Here is a 15,538-nt window from a genome sequence, read left to right on the forward strand (position 1 = left end):
TTGTGTCCTATAACAGCAGTTGTGAATAGTCCTGGAATGTCATGGGCAAAGTGTCTTAGTCAGCTTGAGCCAACTTCACAAATAACCACTCACTAGATAGTTTAACAACAGACATTTCACTCACAGTTCTGGAATCAGGAAGTCCAAATAGGCTACAGCCAGTTCAGTTCTTGCTGAGGGATCGATTTCTGGATTACATAGAATGGCCTCCCTGTGTCCTTCCATGGAGTCTGGAGAGGTGGAGGAAGAGAACAGATGAGCTTGAGGGAAAATGAGAGCATGCACTCTCTGCTCCATCTGTTCTTGGGGCCAGACTCCAGCATCCTCCCTTAATTACCTGCTGAAGGCCCTTTGTGTCCGTATCATCACCTAGGTAGTTGGTGCTTCAACATATGAACGGGTTGGGGAGGAGACAGCTCATAGCACCTTGCTTCAGGTACCTGACTAGCTCTGTCCTGGTTGTTGGACTCTGGGAAAGTCTGTTTTCTGCACAAACTGGGGATGGGAGACCGTCCCTAAAGTATAGTCATGACAGAGCAAGGAGTGTTTAGTATTCAGTATAGAAATGCCCACCATGCACTAGGTCAGACATCTCTTCATGTGTAAGTTGCTGTTTGCTTCAGCCCATACATCTTTTTCCTAATTTTTTTAGAATTTTTATTTTATTTTATGTGTATGTGTTTTGCTTGCACACATGTCTGTGTACTCTGAGTGTGCCTAGTGCCCACTGAGGCCAAAAGAGGTTGTTGGATCCCTTGAGACTGGAGTTACAAACAGTGGTGAACAGCCATGTGAGTACTGGGAATCAAACCCTGGTCCTCTGGAAGAGCAGCAAGTGCTCTTAAACTGAGTCATCCCTCCAGCCCAACCCCTTAAATATAAGGCCAACTCTCCATTTCCCCCATTTGCCTTGTGTTGTGACCCCTTGGTGAGTCTCAGTGATGTCACTGAAGACCAGATGCCAGGCTAACATAGTTTCATCAGGCATCTCAGCAAGAGCCTTGTGCTTCTTTCAAGTTGCCTTTTTCCCCATACAGGTAAAGTTGAGTGGGAAACCAGGCCGCCGGGCAGATATCACTTTGATAGAGGGTAGCCTTCTTGTCACAGCCATCGGAGAACCAGTGCTCAGGTGAGAGCTTGTCTTCCTGTGCAGATCCCTGGAAAATCCTGTCTGGAACAGACTCTTTAATATACCCAGGGATAATGCACCTTGGATGAACTTTCACATATTAGACAGGTCTATGAAACTAAACAGTGGAGGCCCCAGGCCCCTTCTCTAACTATTCTTCCTGCTTTCCCCCATGCCTTCAGGCAGCATGACTATATCACATCTGCCCTTGGAATCACTTTCCCTGGTTTGGGAGAAATTTGTTTTTGATACAGGGTCTTGATGCTACTGTTTATACTGGTGTCCAGCTTCTGGGCTCAAACAATGCTCCTGCCTCAGCCTCTCAAGTAACTAGGACTATAGATACACACTGCCAAACCTAGTTCTGCATAGTTTCTTAAGTTTGGCATAAATAGAAACAGGCATTTTGGTATCTTTTTGGCCACATAATGTTCACTGTTACTGTGTGTAGCTGGGATTCCTGTGTTCTCTTCTTCCTCTCTGCCACATGTAAACTATCCTTTACTAGCCACCCTTGTTAATTGTAAACAGTATAACATCAGGTTTCTTTATTGTAGTAGGAGTCTAGGGCACAGCTCTGAGTTTTCTTCCCAAGCTGGATACAGCCCTCAGGTCAGAGGAGGACACTAATGCAACCCTTCACGGGGCTTTCCTCTGTCTGTTGCAGATTCTGGGACTTAGAACGAGGAGAGAATTACATCCTGAGCCCACAGGAGAAGTTTGGCTTCGAAAAAGGAGAGAGCATAAACTGTGCTTGTTTCTGTAAAGCCAAAGGTGAGGTTTCTTGACCTGACATGAAAAGAATAGAGAAAACTTTAAGCATTGTGTCAGGGAAGAAAAGTTACAGTGAGACTTAGAGCCTATTCAAAAATGGAAGCTGGGTACAGTGGCACAGACCTTTAATCCCAGTACTCGGAAGGCAGAGGCAGGTGGATCTCTGTGAGTTCAAGGCCAACCTGGTCTATATTGTGAGTTCCAGGCCAGCCAAGGCTACATAGTGAGGTACTGTCTTTAAAGAAAGTAACTAAGTTGTTATGATCAGTCAGTCAAAGATGAACAAGTGGCAGTAAAGCCTTATTTCACACAGTGTTTAAAAGGTTTGACCAAAACAGTAACACTGGCATTACATACATCGATGCCTGGACCTTGGGTGGTATGGCTAAGTGTTTGTGCACTAGGGAAAGTATACAAATGCATGAGTGTGCAAATACCAAGACAGGAAGTAGGAGAAGAGTCGGAGTGTCACTGAGTTCGCCCCTGCTGAGTGTTCAGCACTGGTGCAGCACTGGATTAGCAGCCTGAGTAAGGCAGATGGAAACAAAAAACAGCATCCCCAGCATCTTTCAAGTCTTTTTCAACAAGTAACCTGTGCTTTGCTTTTACCTGTAGGTCTCCTGGCTGCTGGGACCAATAAAGGACGAGTAGCCTTGTGGAAAAAAATGCCGAATTCCCCAAATGGCAGAGGGGTGGAGGGCAGGGACATGTGGGCCCTTCAAACACCGACTGAGCTTGAAGGAAACATCACACAAATAAAGGTACAGTATACAGCTCTGTAGCACATTTGGTGCACTCATTGTCTGCTGTACCAAACAGAGAACATAATTAACTTGTTTAAAAAAAATTAATCCTTTTTTAATCAGTTATTCAATTTAGCACCAGAAAAATAATACTAAAAAGAAATTATATAGATGTGTAATCCCAATACTTAGGAACCTGAGGCATGAGGCCAGCCGGAGTTGTATGGGGGTGGTAGCACACGCCTTTAATCCCAACATTTGTGAGGCAGAGGCAGGCAGATCTCTGAGTTTGAGGCCAGCCTGGTCTACCCAGAGAAAACTCTGTCTGGGGGTGGTGGGGAGGGAAAGTATTTGTCAGGTATGGTGATGCATGCCTATAGTCCCAGCTACTTGGAAGGCTGAGGCAGGACAGTCAGTGAACTCACAAGTTTGAGGAAAGCCTGGGCAACATAATGAGAGAGCCTGTCTTTTAAGAAATGAAAAGAGAACCGGGCAGTGGTGGTGCACACCTTTAATCCCAGAACTCAGGGGAGGCAGAGGCAGATCTGAGTTCCAGGACAGCCAGGGCTACACACAGAAACCCTGTCTCAAAAAACCAAAGAAGGAGGAGGAGGAGGAAGAAGAAAGAAGAGAATAGATTTGAAATATCTTTTGAGTTTCAGTATTGCAGATAAGGGATTGTGGGTGTATATTAATATCTGTCAATCTATATACTAAGTTCTCTGTCTCTACCTATATATATTCATATATAAATATGTTTAAAACAGCTTCATTAATATACAAGTTACATATCCAGTGGTTTTTAGTATATTCACTGAGTTTTGCCAGCCTTCACCACAATATTTTTTTCTTCACAACAAACCTTAAAACATTTTAGTTGCTCTAAAAAGAGATGCACACCCTCCTCCACTTCTCCTTTTCCCAGCCCTCCACAGCCAGTAATACATTTTGTAACTCTGGATGTGTCTGCTCTGGACATTTCATAAAAAAAAGAAGCAACCAGCCAGGCATAGTGGCGCACACCTTTAATCCCAGCACTCAGGAGGCAGAGGCAGGTGGGTCTCTGAGAGTTCAAGACAGCAGGTGCTGTGAAGAGAGCCCTGTCTTTAAAACCTTGTCTCCTGGAGGAGTGTGGATTGAGGTGGAGAGGGCAGAGGAGAGGAGGGGTGGGAAACTTCTGTCGGGATGTAAAATAAATAAATTTAGTAAAAAAAAGAAAGAATAAAAACTAAACAAATAGAAGCATATAAAACCCAGTCTTTGTGCTTTTGTCCCCTGACATCTCATGTCACAGCGGGTATCAGTGCTCCCGTTTTATGGCTGACGTCCCTGTTGCATGGGTAGACCACAGTTTTCTGCTGATGGGCATTTGGGCTGATTCAGCTTTGGAGCGGTTATAAATGAAGCTGCTGTTAACGGGTGTGCAGGTTTTTGTATAGACATTGGCTTCATTTCTTGGGAGTATTTTGTGTTTAATTTGTCACTTGTTAACACTGTGTCTGATGAGACAGAATCATCATACCTTCTAGTATTGCAGTAGGATGCTTATGATAATGACCATATTTATTACAGCCTCTTTGAAGTCTTGACTGAGTCCAGCATCATCTGGATCATCTCACAGCTACTTCTGATACCTCCTTTTGGGCTATATTCTGATCTTTTTTTTGTCTTTTTTTTCAGAGCTCAGGACTGAACCCAGGGCCTTGTGCTTGCTAGGCAAGCGCTCTACCACTGAGCTAAATCCCCAACCCCTATATTCTGATCTTTTACATGGCTCTTAATTAGTTGTGAGAACTGGGCATTTCGCGTTGACTTAAAGCTAGGAAACTAACATTTCTTTCTCACAGCAAAAGAAAGCTGGATAATTTAATGATATAATTTACCTATAAATTCATATAAAATAAGAAATATGAATATGTCATAATCAGAATGGCAAATTCCTAGCAGATGCCCTGCAGTTAGAGCAGACCCTGGGTAGAACAGCCACACAGGTGTCTGCCTGCCAGTTCATAGCTCAAGTCGATCAGTATTTTAAATAACAAGAAGCAGCTTATAGACTCTCATCGGGAGTGTTTATATACTTCCTGACGGTCTCTCCTGTTTATGCATTTGATTCTCCCCACATGGTACTGAAGTGGGGCTCCAGGAAGAACCTTCTGGCAGTGAGCAGCGTCAACTCTGTGTCCATCCTGAGTGAGCAAGCCATGTCATCGCACTTTCACCAGCAAGTAGCTGCTGTGCAGATCTCCCCAAGCTTAGTCAATGTGTCTTTCCTGTCCACGGGGAGCACACACAGTCTGCATACTGACATGCACATCACTGGAGTGTTCGCTACCAAGGTGACTACCAAGAGTGGGCTGTGGGTATTAGACAAGGGTCTTGAATGTAGCCAAAAGAACTGACTGCTGGGTCATTAGGGTAATTCAGGACAGCAAGGGGACTTGATGACAGCTTAAGCCATCCTGGATGTCCATGTGTGTCATACTTAGAAAAAAAAATACTAAAAACCCACAGGCATTTTAGGTCTAACGTGCATCCATGGACCACTCGGTGAGCTGAAGCTGGGCTGATGGCATGGCAACACTCAGTGATGAAGGAAGAGGGCAGGCTTCGGGAACATGTAGTGGGTCTGTGGTCTGCACTTTACTCTTCCTTATCTCTGCTTTTGGACATCCATGTTCATTTTAGGATGCTGTGGCTGTCTGGAATGGAAAACAGGTGGCAGTCTTTGAACCTTCAGGATCTACCTTAAGGAATGCAGGTTAGAATTGCTTCACCTTCTGATGCAGAGTAGGGGGGTTAGCACAGAGCTAGCAAGATCCTCACGCCAGCTCTCATTCCTGTGCCTGAATTCCTAGAGCCAGGGCTTCCTGGACTGCATCCTGTGAAGTGGTCAAGGTATTTCAGCAGTATAATGAGGCTCTGCACCAGCAAATCCTCCTGGGCTGCAGAACTGCTAACAAGGCTGCAGGAGCATAAGCAATTTGGTTCCTTCTAAGGAAGGGAGCTATTGCACAGTGTCCTGTAAAATGACTGTAAGCCAGCCATAGCTATGAGCCACAGGTGAATCTTCACATGATCAATCAGTCTCAAAGCTGAGCTCTGCATTACACCAATTTCTCCAGCTTTCTCTGTTTAATTTGGCTACCTCTGCCTTCCACACACATATATGAGTTTCATAGTGCTGCTATAGCACCATGATGGTTTAAAATCACAGGAATTTATTCTCTATGGTTTCAAAGGCCAGAAAAACAAAATCTAGCAAACAGGGCCATATCCCCTTGATCCTCAAGGGGAAAGTCCATTCTTTGATTCTTCTAGCTTCTGGCTACTGCAGTCTTTGGTTTATGGTCACAGAGCTCATCTTTGGTTGTGTTGCCACATTGACCCTGTTATCAATCCCTCCTCACAAGGACACCTGTAACTATGTTTTGAGCCTCTCTGGACAGTCCAGAATAACCTCCCCTCTGAGGCTTTAGCATCTAGTGTCCTATATAGTAGTCTTGACAAACTTTGAGATTCAGAGCACAGACCTTCTGGCACTGTCTTACAGCCTCCTGAATTCCTGAGCCTTTGGGATGTGACTCTCTTCTCCTCTAACTTGCCTGTAAAGCCTTCTTGACCTTACCCTCTCTACCTCTGAGACCTCTTAACTCTTAGGAAGCTGACCATGCTGCTGTCCACTGGTCATCACTTCACTTCCTCATTTCTTTTCCACTCCCTTTTTATCTCCCTTAACACTTTATGCCACCAGCAGAGTAACAATATACAGGAGATAAGAAGGTCGTTCAGGTCAGCACGACTCTGGCAGGTGTTGGTTCAGACTTCGAGAATCTGACCTCAAGTAGTTTATTTTAGGCATATTTAAACATAGCACAATTTCATGAGAAATTTTCTGGTTATAATTAACTCACTGCCAAGTGCACAATAAAGCTTAAGACATGACTACATTGAAACTACAACACTCAAGAGGCAGAGACTGGCAGATCTCTGTCAGTTCGAGGCCAGCCTGGTGTATAGCTTGAGTTCCAGGGCAGCAAAGGCTACACAGAGAAACCCTGTCTCAAAAAACCAAAGAAAAGAAACTGTTTATAAAATATATGTGACCTCTTCCATAAAGATATGTTCTATTCTTTTCCATAAAGATATGTTCTCTAGATTGACAAGCTCACAATAAGTGGGGAAGATCCAGTATGGTCTAGGCTACACAGATAGTGCAGAGGTCACCAGGCTATTAACCATATCTGCTCTGTGGGAGGCCAGCTCCCACCTTTTACAGGGTTCCTATGAGGAGGAGAGAGGAGTAAGGAATTTGTAGATAGAAAGATAGCAGAGATGAGACAGAAACACAGGGTAGCTTCAGGAGGACCTAAGTCAATACCCAACAGCCCCTTCTGTCTCTACAAAAGGACTTTTTATAACAATGCCAAGGGGCGGGGCAAAAGACCTCCCCCTTGCTAGATCAAAGTACACCGCACAGCCCCAGTGCAGACCCTTCCACACACCTGGTAACCATGCACATGGTCAAGTCATCCCCTTATGCATCCCTGTTGCATAAAGCAAGTGCAGATTTCACTAGGAAAACTCTGTGGACCTCCCCACTGCTCCCAGCCTTGTGGGTGGAAGACAAGTTAGTTATATATCTTTCCCCTTGATCTTACCCTCTGCACCTCTGTATGCAGAGACAACCCTGTATGTTTAATGTGCTTGGGTCCCCTAGTGCTTATCTATGAGCACAAGAACCTCTGTGCATTCCACATTGTAGTCTGAAGTTCTCTGATAGGTAAAATTGTCATATTGCTTGTACTGTACAGTAACTCACACACCACCACTCCTCTTCCCTGTGAGTCCCAAGAATCAAGGATGAGCACTCTTATCTCAATAATGACTAGGACAGCAGGTGCTGAGACGTCTTCCGTTTCAAATATGTTGTCACGTCCTTGACTAATATGCTCTTCAGCACCTTTGGCAGGGCACGGAGCCTCCAAAGTTCCTCATGACATGGACAGGTGCTTAGTCAGTCATGCTGCTCTAGATGTGCTGCCGGGGGCACCTTCAACCAGGGGGAGGGTAGGTAAGGCTAGTGAGCAGGGTGGGTGGGCATGTCGAATCCCTCAGTTCAGGCCCGGGGCCCCAGGAACCTCTATCACTCCCTGTGTTCAGAGCAGATGTTCCTTTGTGTCTCCTTTTTTATTGTGTTTTCATGTTTCTTAGTTTTATATTTTTAGTGTTTGTGCTATTTTTCTGTTTTGTTTTGTTTTTGTTTTCCTTTTTTATTCTGGAATCTTGTTCTGCTCATCTACAAGATTCATGGAGCTAAGATATTCTCGTGGAGCTACCATGAGGACCAAGCTGACTAGGGATTCCACACAAGGCACTTGTACCACGCTGATGCTGTTCTGATGTTCATCTTTCATTCCAGGGACATTCCTGTGTGAAACGTCAGTGTTGGCAATGCATGAGGAAAACGTTTATACAGTGGAGCCAAACCGAATCCAAGTGCGGACCTGGCAGGTGAGGAGCGAGGATGGTGACTGGGATGGTAAAGGTCCAGGGAAGTTGAAAACGCTGTCTCCTGGTCCCAAGTCCTATTTTCCAATCAGGTGGCTCACTGGAAATGGGTTCTGGTGTAGCCTCTCCATCCATGCTGTGACCTCTGAAACAGAGAGGCAGGGTTAGAGCGTTTCTCAGGGGGAAAGTTCATTTCCCTGGACTTTGACTATGCTGGGCTATAAAACGGGAGGAAATGCTTGTTGGTTTAAAAACCTTCTGAAGGCTTTGTACTATCAACTTAGATGATGGTTCTGGATGAGCCATCCCCTAAATGTGAGTGAGGGTGAGGCCAAGATGGGGGCAGTGCTGGCCTCGCACGGTGACAGGCCTCTGGCACAGCATCTCTGTCACGTTATCTTCCCTGTCTGCATCCCACTGTGACGTGCTGGAACCCAGGACTGACATGAAACCAACTTGCTATGGCCACTACAACGAATTCTCACAAACCACTGGCTCAAGGCAACAGAAATTTATTCTCTTACAGTTCTGGAAATCAAGTCCTGAATCTAGATTGGTCGGGGCAAGCTGGTTCAGAAAGCTTTACCCGGGGATCTGTTCCCGCCTCTCTTAGTTCCTAGGAGCCAGTGGTGCTGTCAGTCCCTGGTGCCCTTGGCTTACAGAGGTTTTCCTGTGCTCTGTTCTTCACATGGCATCTCTCTGTAGCTGTATCTTCTGTTCATGTCTGATAAAAACACTTTCAGAAGCTGGAAAGATGGCTCAGCAGCTAAAAGAACTTAGTCTTACGGATGGCTGAGTTCTATTCCTAGCACCCACATGGTGGCTTACAGCCATCCCCAGTTCCAGTTCCAGAGCATCTGATACTCTCTTCTGAGCTCCAAGGGTACCAGGCATGTTTGTAGTATGCAGACTTACATGTGATTAAAAACATACATACACAAAAAGTAAATAAATCTTTAAAACAAACACTTTCACTAGGGTATATAGTTCAGTGGTGGGCTATATGCTTAGCGTGGAGGCCCTGGGTTCCATTCAGAGCATAGAAAACAGTCACTTGTCACTGGTTTTAGGACTCACTGAGTGATTTCATCTAAAAGTCTTTGGACTAAGAGTATGGATTAGTGGAGTGTCTAGATTGGGCAGAGCCCTGAGGTACACCCCCAGAACCATAAAAATAAACAAATCCTTGATTTACTTACATCTGCAAAAACTTTTACAGTAGAGTTTCAAGAAAAGAATCTTTTGGGAGGCAGTTGTTCAGCCCATTGTGTAAGGCAACATTCTATGGCAGGATTGAGAGCCTGTCTCTGGTTTTTAATCTATCAGTTGAGTATGTGTGCATGGGGTGGGTGGGGAGGAGAGAGAGGATAATGGAAAGAAAGATTATGTGTGTGCACACATACATGGTGGACATGGGGTCAGAAGACAATATCAGGGACTCATCCTCTGGCTCCTTCAACTTTTTATGTGAGACAGGGTGGCTCATTGACCTGGACCTTCACCACATAGGCTAGCGGGCCCACAAGCTCCCAGGTATCTGCCTGTCTCAGCCTCCCGTCTTACCACCACTGGAATTCAGGGCCATGTCAGTATGCTTAGCTTTATGTGGGTTTTAGGATCCAGATTCAGATCCTCATGTTCGTGATGCAAGCACTTTACCAACCGAGCCGTCTCCCCAGCCGGGGTGTGATTTTTATATGGGACTTTGAGCTGTTTCTTGGAACCCAGTTTGCTTCACTGGAATTGCCACATCCATGATCTTGTACCTCACATGCTGCTCATCCAGGCCCCAGCCTGGTCACTGGCAACCAGAGTGAAGACTGAATCGAGAAGGGACAGGAAGAACTGCTGGTGTGAGATTGAATGGTGCAGATGTGAGGGGAAGCGCCATGTGGCCCTACACCCTCCTGGGAAGAAGTACTGGGCGCTGGCATAGAACTTGTGAGGCTGTGGTTTTCTACAGCCTATAGGTCGAGAGAACAGAGAGGCCGAGGGCAGGAGACCAGGGCCTACTGGACAGCCTACACCCAGAGCAAAGTCTCCTCCCTTCCCGTGCTGCCTCTTGTTCCTTAATGTCTGCGCTCTGACGTCAGCAGTTGTGAATGGGGCGTCCGTTGTGGACAGAGATGAGAGAAAGGCGCTGTTCTTCTTGACAGAGTGAGGGAAGCTGCATCACAGTAAAGACCTGCAGATGCTGGGCTTTGCAGGAAATTAGAAACAGAACTAAGGAGCCTGTCTATAGGAGCAACAACTGGCGTGGAGTTGGCTCCTCCTCCTCCTCCTCTTCTTCCTCTCCTTCCTCCTCCTCCTTCTTCTGGTTTTTGTATTTCAGTACAGTGTTTGGATAGAACCCATACCTCATGCACACACCATACACTAAGCCACACCTCCAGCCTGTCTGCCATTTTTATGTTACAGAAGACATGTGTGTTGGTTGTGGTCAGTGAGGAAATGCTAGTGGTCTCTCACATTCCCACCCATGTCTCTCATCAGGAGGCAGATGTGTGGCTCTATTAGTGTCTGGCTCAATGCTAAGGTGTCTTCAGACACTTCCTTGCCATTTTCCTGCACCATTACCTTTAGAGAGGGTCAAGGTATGGGCCATACATGGTCAAGACTGAAGCCAGAGCCCTGGGTAGAGTGGAAGTGAGGCAGGAGGTTGGTGGGCTGATGTTGACGTCAGCAGGAGTAGGGTAGATTTGGGGTTGCCTCTTCTGGTTTTGTGTTAGTTTTCATTAGAATAGAACTTCTGTGCTTGCATGGTGAAAAGACTGGGAGTTGGTGAAGGACGATGGAATCCTGGTTCAGACAGTGAGTTGTGAGAGGTAGTGGACTCTCACAGAGGAGAAAGAAGTGGGGTACTTCCTCTTCTTGAATACAGGCTAGATTTGTTGTGGAACCTGAGAAGTGGAAACTGTGGAAGCAGAACAGGTGTGGGTAAACTTGAACTGGAGAGCACTGCCTCCTTTCCTGCAGTAATGTACCCATATGGCCTCTGCTCCGCCTGACCACCCTCAAAGCATACAGCTTTCTCCGTTGCTCACTCTTGTTTTTTGCTTTTTTTCAAGGCAGGGTTTCTCTGTAGTTTTTTGGTGCCTGCCCTGGATCTCACTATGTAGACCAGGCTGGCCTCGAACTCACAGAGATCCACCTGGCTCTGCCTCCCAAGTGCTGGGATTAAAGACATGTGCCACTGCCGCCCGGCCCCATTGCTCACTCTTGCAGTCATACCAGACTTAAGGATCGTAGGCACAGAGATACTTGTTCAGTGTGTGTCACCTCCTGTTCCGGGTTCTCCTGATAGCTGCCTTCTTCCTGGTTCACCTCATTTTAAACACTGCCCCCAAAATAGATGTTAATTTCTTTAGTTTGCTGAAATGTGAGCTACAGAAAGCATGAGTGTGAGAGCACCGTTCCTCCTCTTACCACCCAGATGACCATGCACTTAACATTGACAACGTGAGAAGTATCTTAGGAGCTCTTACCCACAGGGACAGAGGTCACCATCTGTCTACCCTTGCTACATTCCATCATCCTGTGTGTGACCATAGAGCACTTCTCATCTGAGTGCCCTTTGTATCTATAATCCTTGACCTGAGGTGTGTGGCACCAAGACTGTATGAGACAGTAGCCTTTCTTCCTCTGGAACCAACCCGAGTTTAGATGCATGCTGGCCCATTAGTAATCACTTACTGGGTGAATGAGTGGGGTGCATGAGATGAATATTGTTTAGGAGGGAAATGGGCACCATAGAAGTGTACAGCTAAACTTGTTCTTCTTTCCCCAGGGAACTGTCAAACAACTTCTGCTGTTCTCGGAGACCGAAGGGAGCCCCTGCTTCCTAGACATCTGTGGGACTTTCCTGGTTGCAGGGACAGATTTAGCTCACTTTAAAAGTTTTGATCTTTCTAGAAGGTACAGTTTTCATCCAAACAGAAGTAGTATGAGACAATTTAGTAGACAGAAAATTGGAACAGTGTCAAAAGTCTTAGATTCTTATCTCACATGACACTTTTTTTTTTCTAATTTAGAAGAGACTGTATAATGGTTCTATAAATTAACCTTTTCCCTGTGCTAGGGGTTCAGTGCGTAAGGTGAGAAGCAGTGAGCTGAACAGAACACCCCTAGGCCAAGGTCTCAGCAGTCAGAGAAATGAATTTCTGTGATCACAGGGACCACGCTGATGCTGACGTCATCCTTTCCTCTCCTGTCCCCACAGGGAAGCAAAAGTGCACTGCAGCTGCAAGAACCTGGCTCAGCTGATCCCTGATGTGGGGAGCATCACTTCTCTGAGATGCAATGCCAGTGGGAACAAGATCAGCATCCTCCTTAGCAAGGTAAGGCCGACATCCCTGCCGGCCTTCGGCTGGTCCATGTGAAGACCCTCCATAGCGTCGGCTCTGGCTGGATATACTCTCTTCAGTAGATCTTTTGGGGCTTTATGTCTTGCCCTCTGTCTAGCCCCTCCATCCATCGGCTCTCTCCTGCCTGCTTCCATCTTAGCACACACTCCGTGTTGTGTTGTTTTTTGTTGTTGTTGTTTATTTATTCTTTGTGTCTTTCACATTCATTTCCTATCCCTTTGTATCCACCCTCTGCCCTTGCAAACCCCCCCCCCCCAAATAAAATAAAATTTAAGAGAAAAAAGAAAGAAGGAAAAAATCAATTTAATCATGGAAACTGTAGGGTGACACAGTGAGTCACACAGTAAACACTTACCCATATATCTTTACTTGCAAGTGTTCATGCAGGGAGTCATTGGTCTGGTTCGAGGCCTCTGGTTTCTGCTACACTGTCGATGCTGGGACCTCACTGGAACTCCTCTTGGATATCCTGCTGTTGCCCTGTGTTGTGGAAATCCTTCGGCTTTGGGTCTGCAGGACTAGTTCCTTCACTTACTCCAGCAGGTTACAGATGGGATGGATGTTGGGCCCTGGTTCTGGGCCTGGGTAGTTGCAGGGTAGGTCAGTCCACCAGCTCTCCCTTGTCCTCACTACCAGGGTGAGCTCTCCTAGATTTTCCTGGCAAGTTCACCCCTTGCAGCAGTAAGTAAGGGGTGGGGCCAGTTCTTCTTTCATGTCCTCAGGGTCAGATGCCCAGCACCTGCTTCTTCAAGGTCAGCTCTACTTGATGTCCAGGTGTGGTGTAGGGGCCACTCTCTTGAGTGCTGCAGCTGGTGAGGACCAGGGCCAGCTCTCCACCCACCTCAGACATTGATAGGCAGGAGGGTGTGGGGGTGTGTGGCATCTCTCCCCTGCCCATGCCACACCGACCGCATGACAGATGCTCACAACTTCAGGGCTGGCTCGCTCTCCCACACCTCCACCAATCGAGTTGGCTCTATTGTGTTGCCCACTCGAGACGTAGGGCCTGCTCTCCTGAGACGCACTCTGTCTTTTGTTGGTTGTTTGTTGTTTGTTTTGTTGTTGTTTCGAGACAGGGTTTCTCTGTGTAGCCCTGGCCATCCTGGAACTCACTCTGTAAAGCAGGCTGGCCTCGAACTCAGAGATGTGCCTGCCTCTGCCTCCCGAGTGCTGGGATCACAGATGTGCACCGCCACAGCTGGCCAGTGCTCACCGGCATGCACTTTCCATCTTTTCCTGCCTCTCTTGGTTCTCCTCAGAAACTGTGGCGTCCTCTTCAGAGAGCCTTCGTCCTTTTCTTGCTTGTCTTCTTTGTCACCCAGCCAAACTCTTTGTCACAAGAAGGGGTGACAGTTTCTTCTACCGCTGTTAAGCCTGTAGCATCTTCTTTTGTCTGAAGTTCCTGTGAAATTTCATCTTTCCTTTTTAAGGGACTCACACTCTATGATTCTCGTGCCTACGAGAATAAAGTTTCCTTCTGGATATGTGTTTCCTCTTCATTGCTCTGTGGGCTTGCGGAGCCGGCTGCCTTTGTGCCCGTTGGCAGACGCTCTGAGGAAGACACTGAATTAACAGAACACAAAGGCAGGTGGACACAGTGGAGGAGGCAAGGAACGAGGGATTGAGCCCAGCTCTTCCCTTTCCTCAGCTTCTTTTGTATATACGTGTACATGAGATTCTTCCTCTGCAAGTCTTCAAAAGAAGGAAGCGAGAAATGAGAAGATTATAGTGGTAACATCATTGTGAGTTGTGTTTTGCAAGTCCCCCGACCCAGTCTTAAAATGCACCAGCCCAGTAAGTGCTGCAGCTCAGGATCCTGACCCTCATGGCAGCTTGTTTGGAACAAGGGAAGGAAGAATGGGAGAGCCCCACAATGAGGTTAATACGAAAGGAAATAAGGACACAAAGTGGCAGCAGTGTGAGGCAGGCAGCTGCATGAGCCAGCAGTGGGAGCATTTGAACCTGTGAGAAGAGAACATCCCTGATCCTCAGAAATCCTTAGGTGTAGAAACTGGAGAGATGACTCAGAGGTTAAGAGCACTTGTTGCTCTTGCAGAGGACCTCAGTGCTGTTCCAGCACCCACCTGGTGGTTCACACATCCTTAACTCAAATTCCAGAGGATCTGACTGCCTCTTCTGACCTCTGTGGGCACCAGGCACATATGTGCTATACATGCATACCTGCAGGCAAATTCTGCATGCACGTGGATTCTTTTTAAAAGAAATCTTTTGGGTTGGGGATTTAGCTCAGTGGTAGAGCATTTTCAAGGCCCTGCAAGGCCCTGGGTTCGATCCTCAACTCAAAAAACAAAAAAGAATCTTTGTGTGCCGTCATGAGGTAAGGCAGCCAGGATCACCAGTGACGCTCTGGAGCTTCTGAACCCAGAAAGCCCAGAGCAGCTAAGTCTGAACACAAGGTAGAACCCAAGAGCTGCTTGTTTTCTTTGTGTCCAAAGCCACTTACTGAGCATTCTCTTCTGAGGGCCAGGGTCCAGATGCAGATTTCAGAGATGGCATAGAAAGAACCCTCAGGTGGGCGTGTTTCACTGCTTATGCTGCCCAATGGGGCATGGGCCAGTGTGTTCCCACCTCCTTCCTCTGCTCCAGGACATTACTGAGCAGTTACAGGCTCAAGGTGCCATTTGGGGATGCTGACTTTCCTTTATCTTAAAATAGGTTCTCTAAAAACTTGAGATAAGAGTCATATATGGTAAAATTAACCATTTGAAGTGAACAATCCAGTGACACTTGGTACATTTGCAGTATAGCACAGCTGCAGCCTCTGTCTGCTTCCAGACATTCATTCATTAATGTCACACCCATTAACTGCCATGCCAATTCCCCATTTTAGCTCCTGGCAACCACAGGCCTGCTTACTCTCTCTGGATTTTCGTGTTCTGGACATGTCATATAACATGTGGCCCTTTGGGGGGCGGGGGCGGTTTCAAGACAGGGTTTCTCTGTGTCGCCCTGGCTGTCCTAGACTCACTCTGTAGACCAGGCTGGCCTAGAACTCA

General features: G+C 46.6%; 1 protein-coding gene across 8 annotated transcripts in view; it reads left to right on the forward strand.

Moving 5' to 3' along the window:
- Positions 1–15,538, forward strand: part of Ift140 (intraflagellar transport 140) — an 88,909-nt gene that overhangs the window by 17,118 nt on the left and 56,253 nt on the right. For all 8 annotated transcript variants that reach the window (XM_052758674.1, XM_052758673.1, XM_052758672.1 and 5 more), the window contains 8 exons: positions 1,038–1,129; positions 1,797–1,903; positions 2,519–2,664; positions 4,782–4,985; positions 5,335–5,407; positions 8,069–8,160; positions 11,945–12,072; positions 12,377–12,494. In XM_052758674.1, coding sequence (XP_052614634.1) covers positions 1,038–1,129; positions 1,797–1,903; positions 2,519–2,664; positions 4,782–4,985; positions 5,335–5,407; positions 8,069–8,160; positions 11,945–12,072; positions 12,377–12,494 — 960 coding nt within the window. The remainder of the gene's footprint in view (positions 1–1,037; positions 1,130–1,796; positions 1,904–2,518; positions 2,665–4,781; positions 4,986–5,334; positions 5,408–8,068; positions 8,161–11,944; positions 12,073–12,376; positions 12,495–15,538) is intronic.

The sequence above is a fragment of the Peromyscus californicus genome, unplaced genomic scaffold, assembly GCF_007827085.1.
Source record: "Peromyscus californicus insignis strain IS unplaced genomic scaffold, ASM782708v3 Scaffold_3__1_contigs__length_106647218, whole genome shotgun sequence".
Classification (NCBI taxonomy): Eukaryota; Metazoa; Chordata; class Mammalia; order Rodentia; family Cricetidae; genus Peromyscus; species Peromyscus californicus.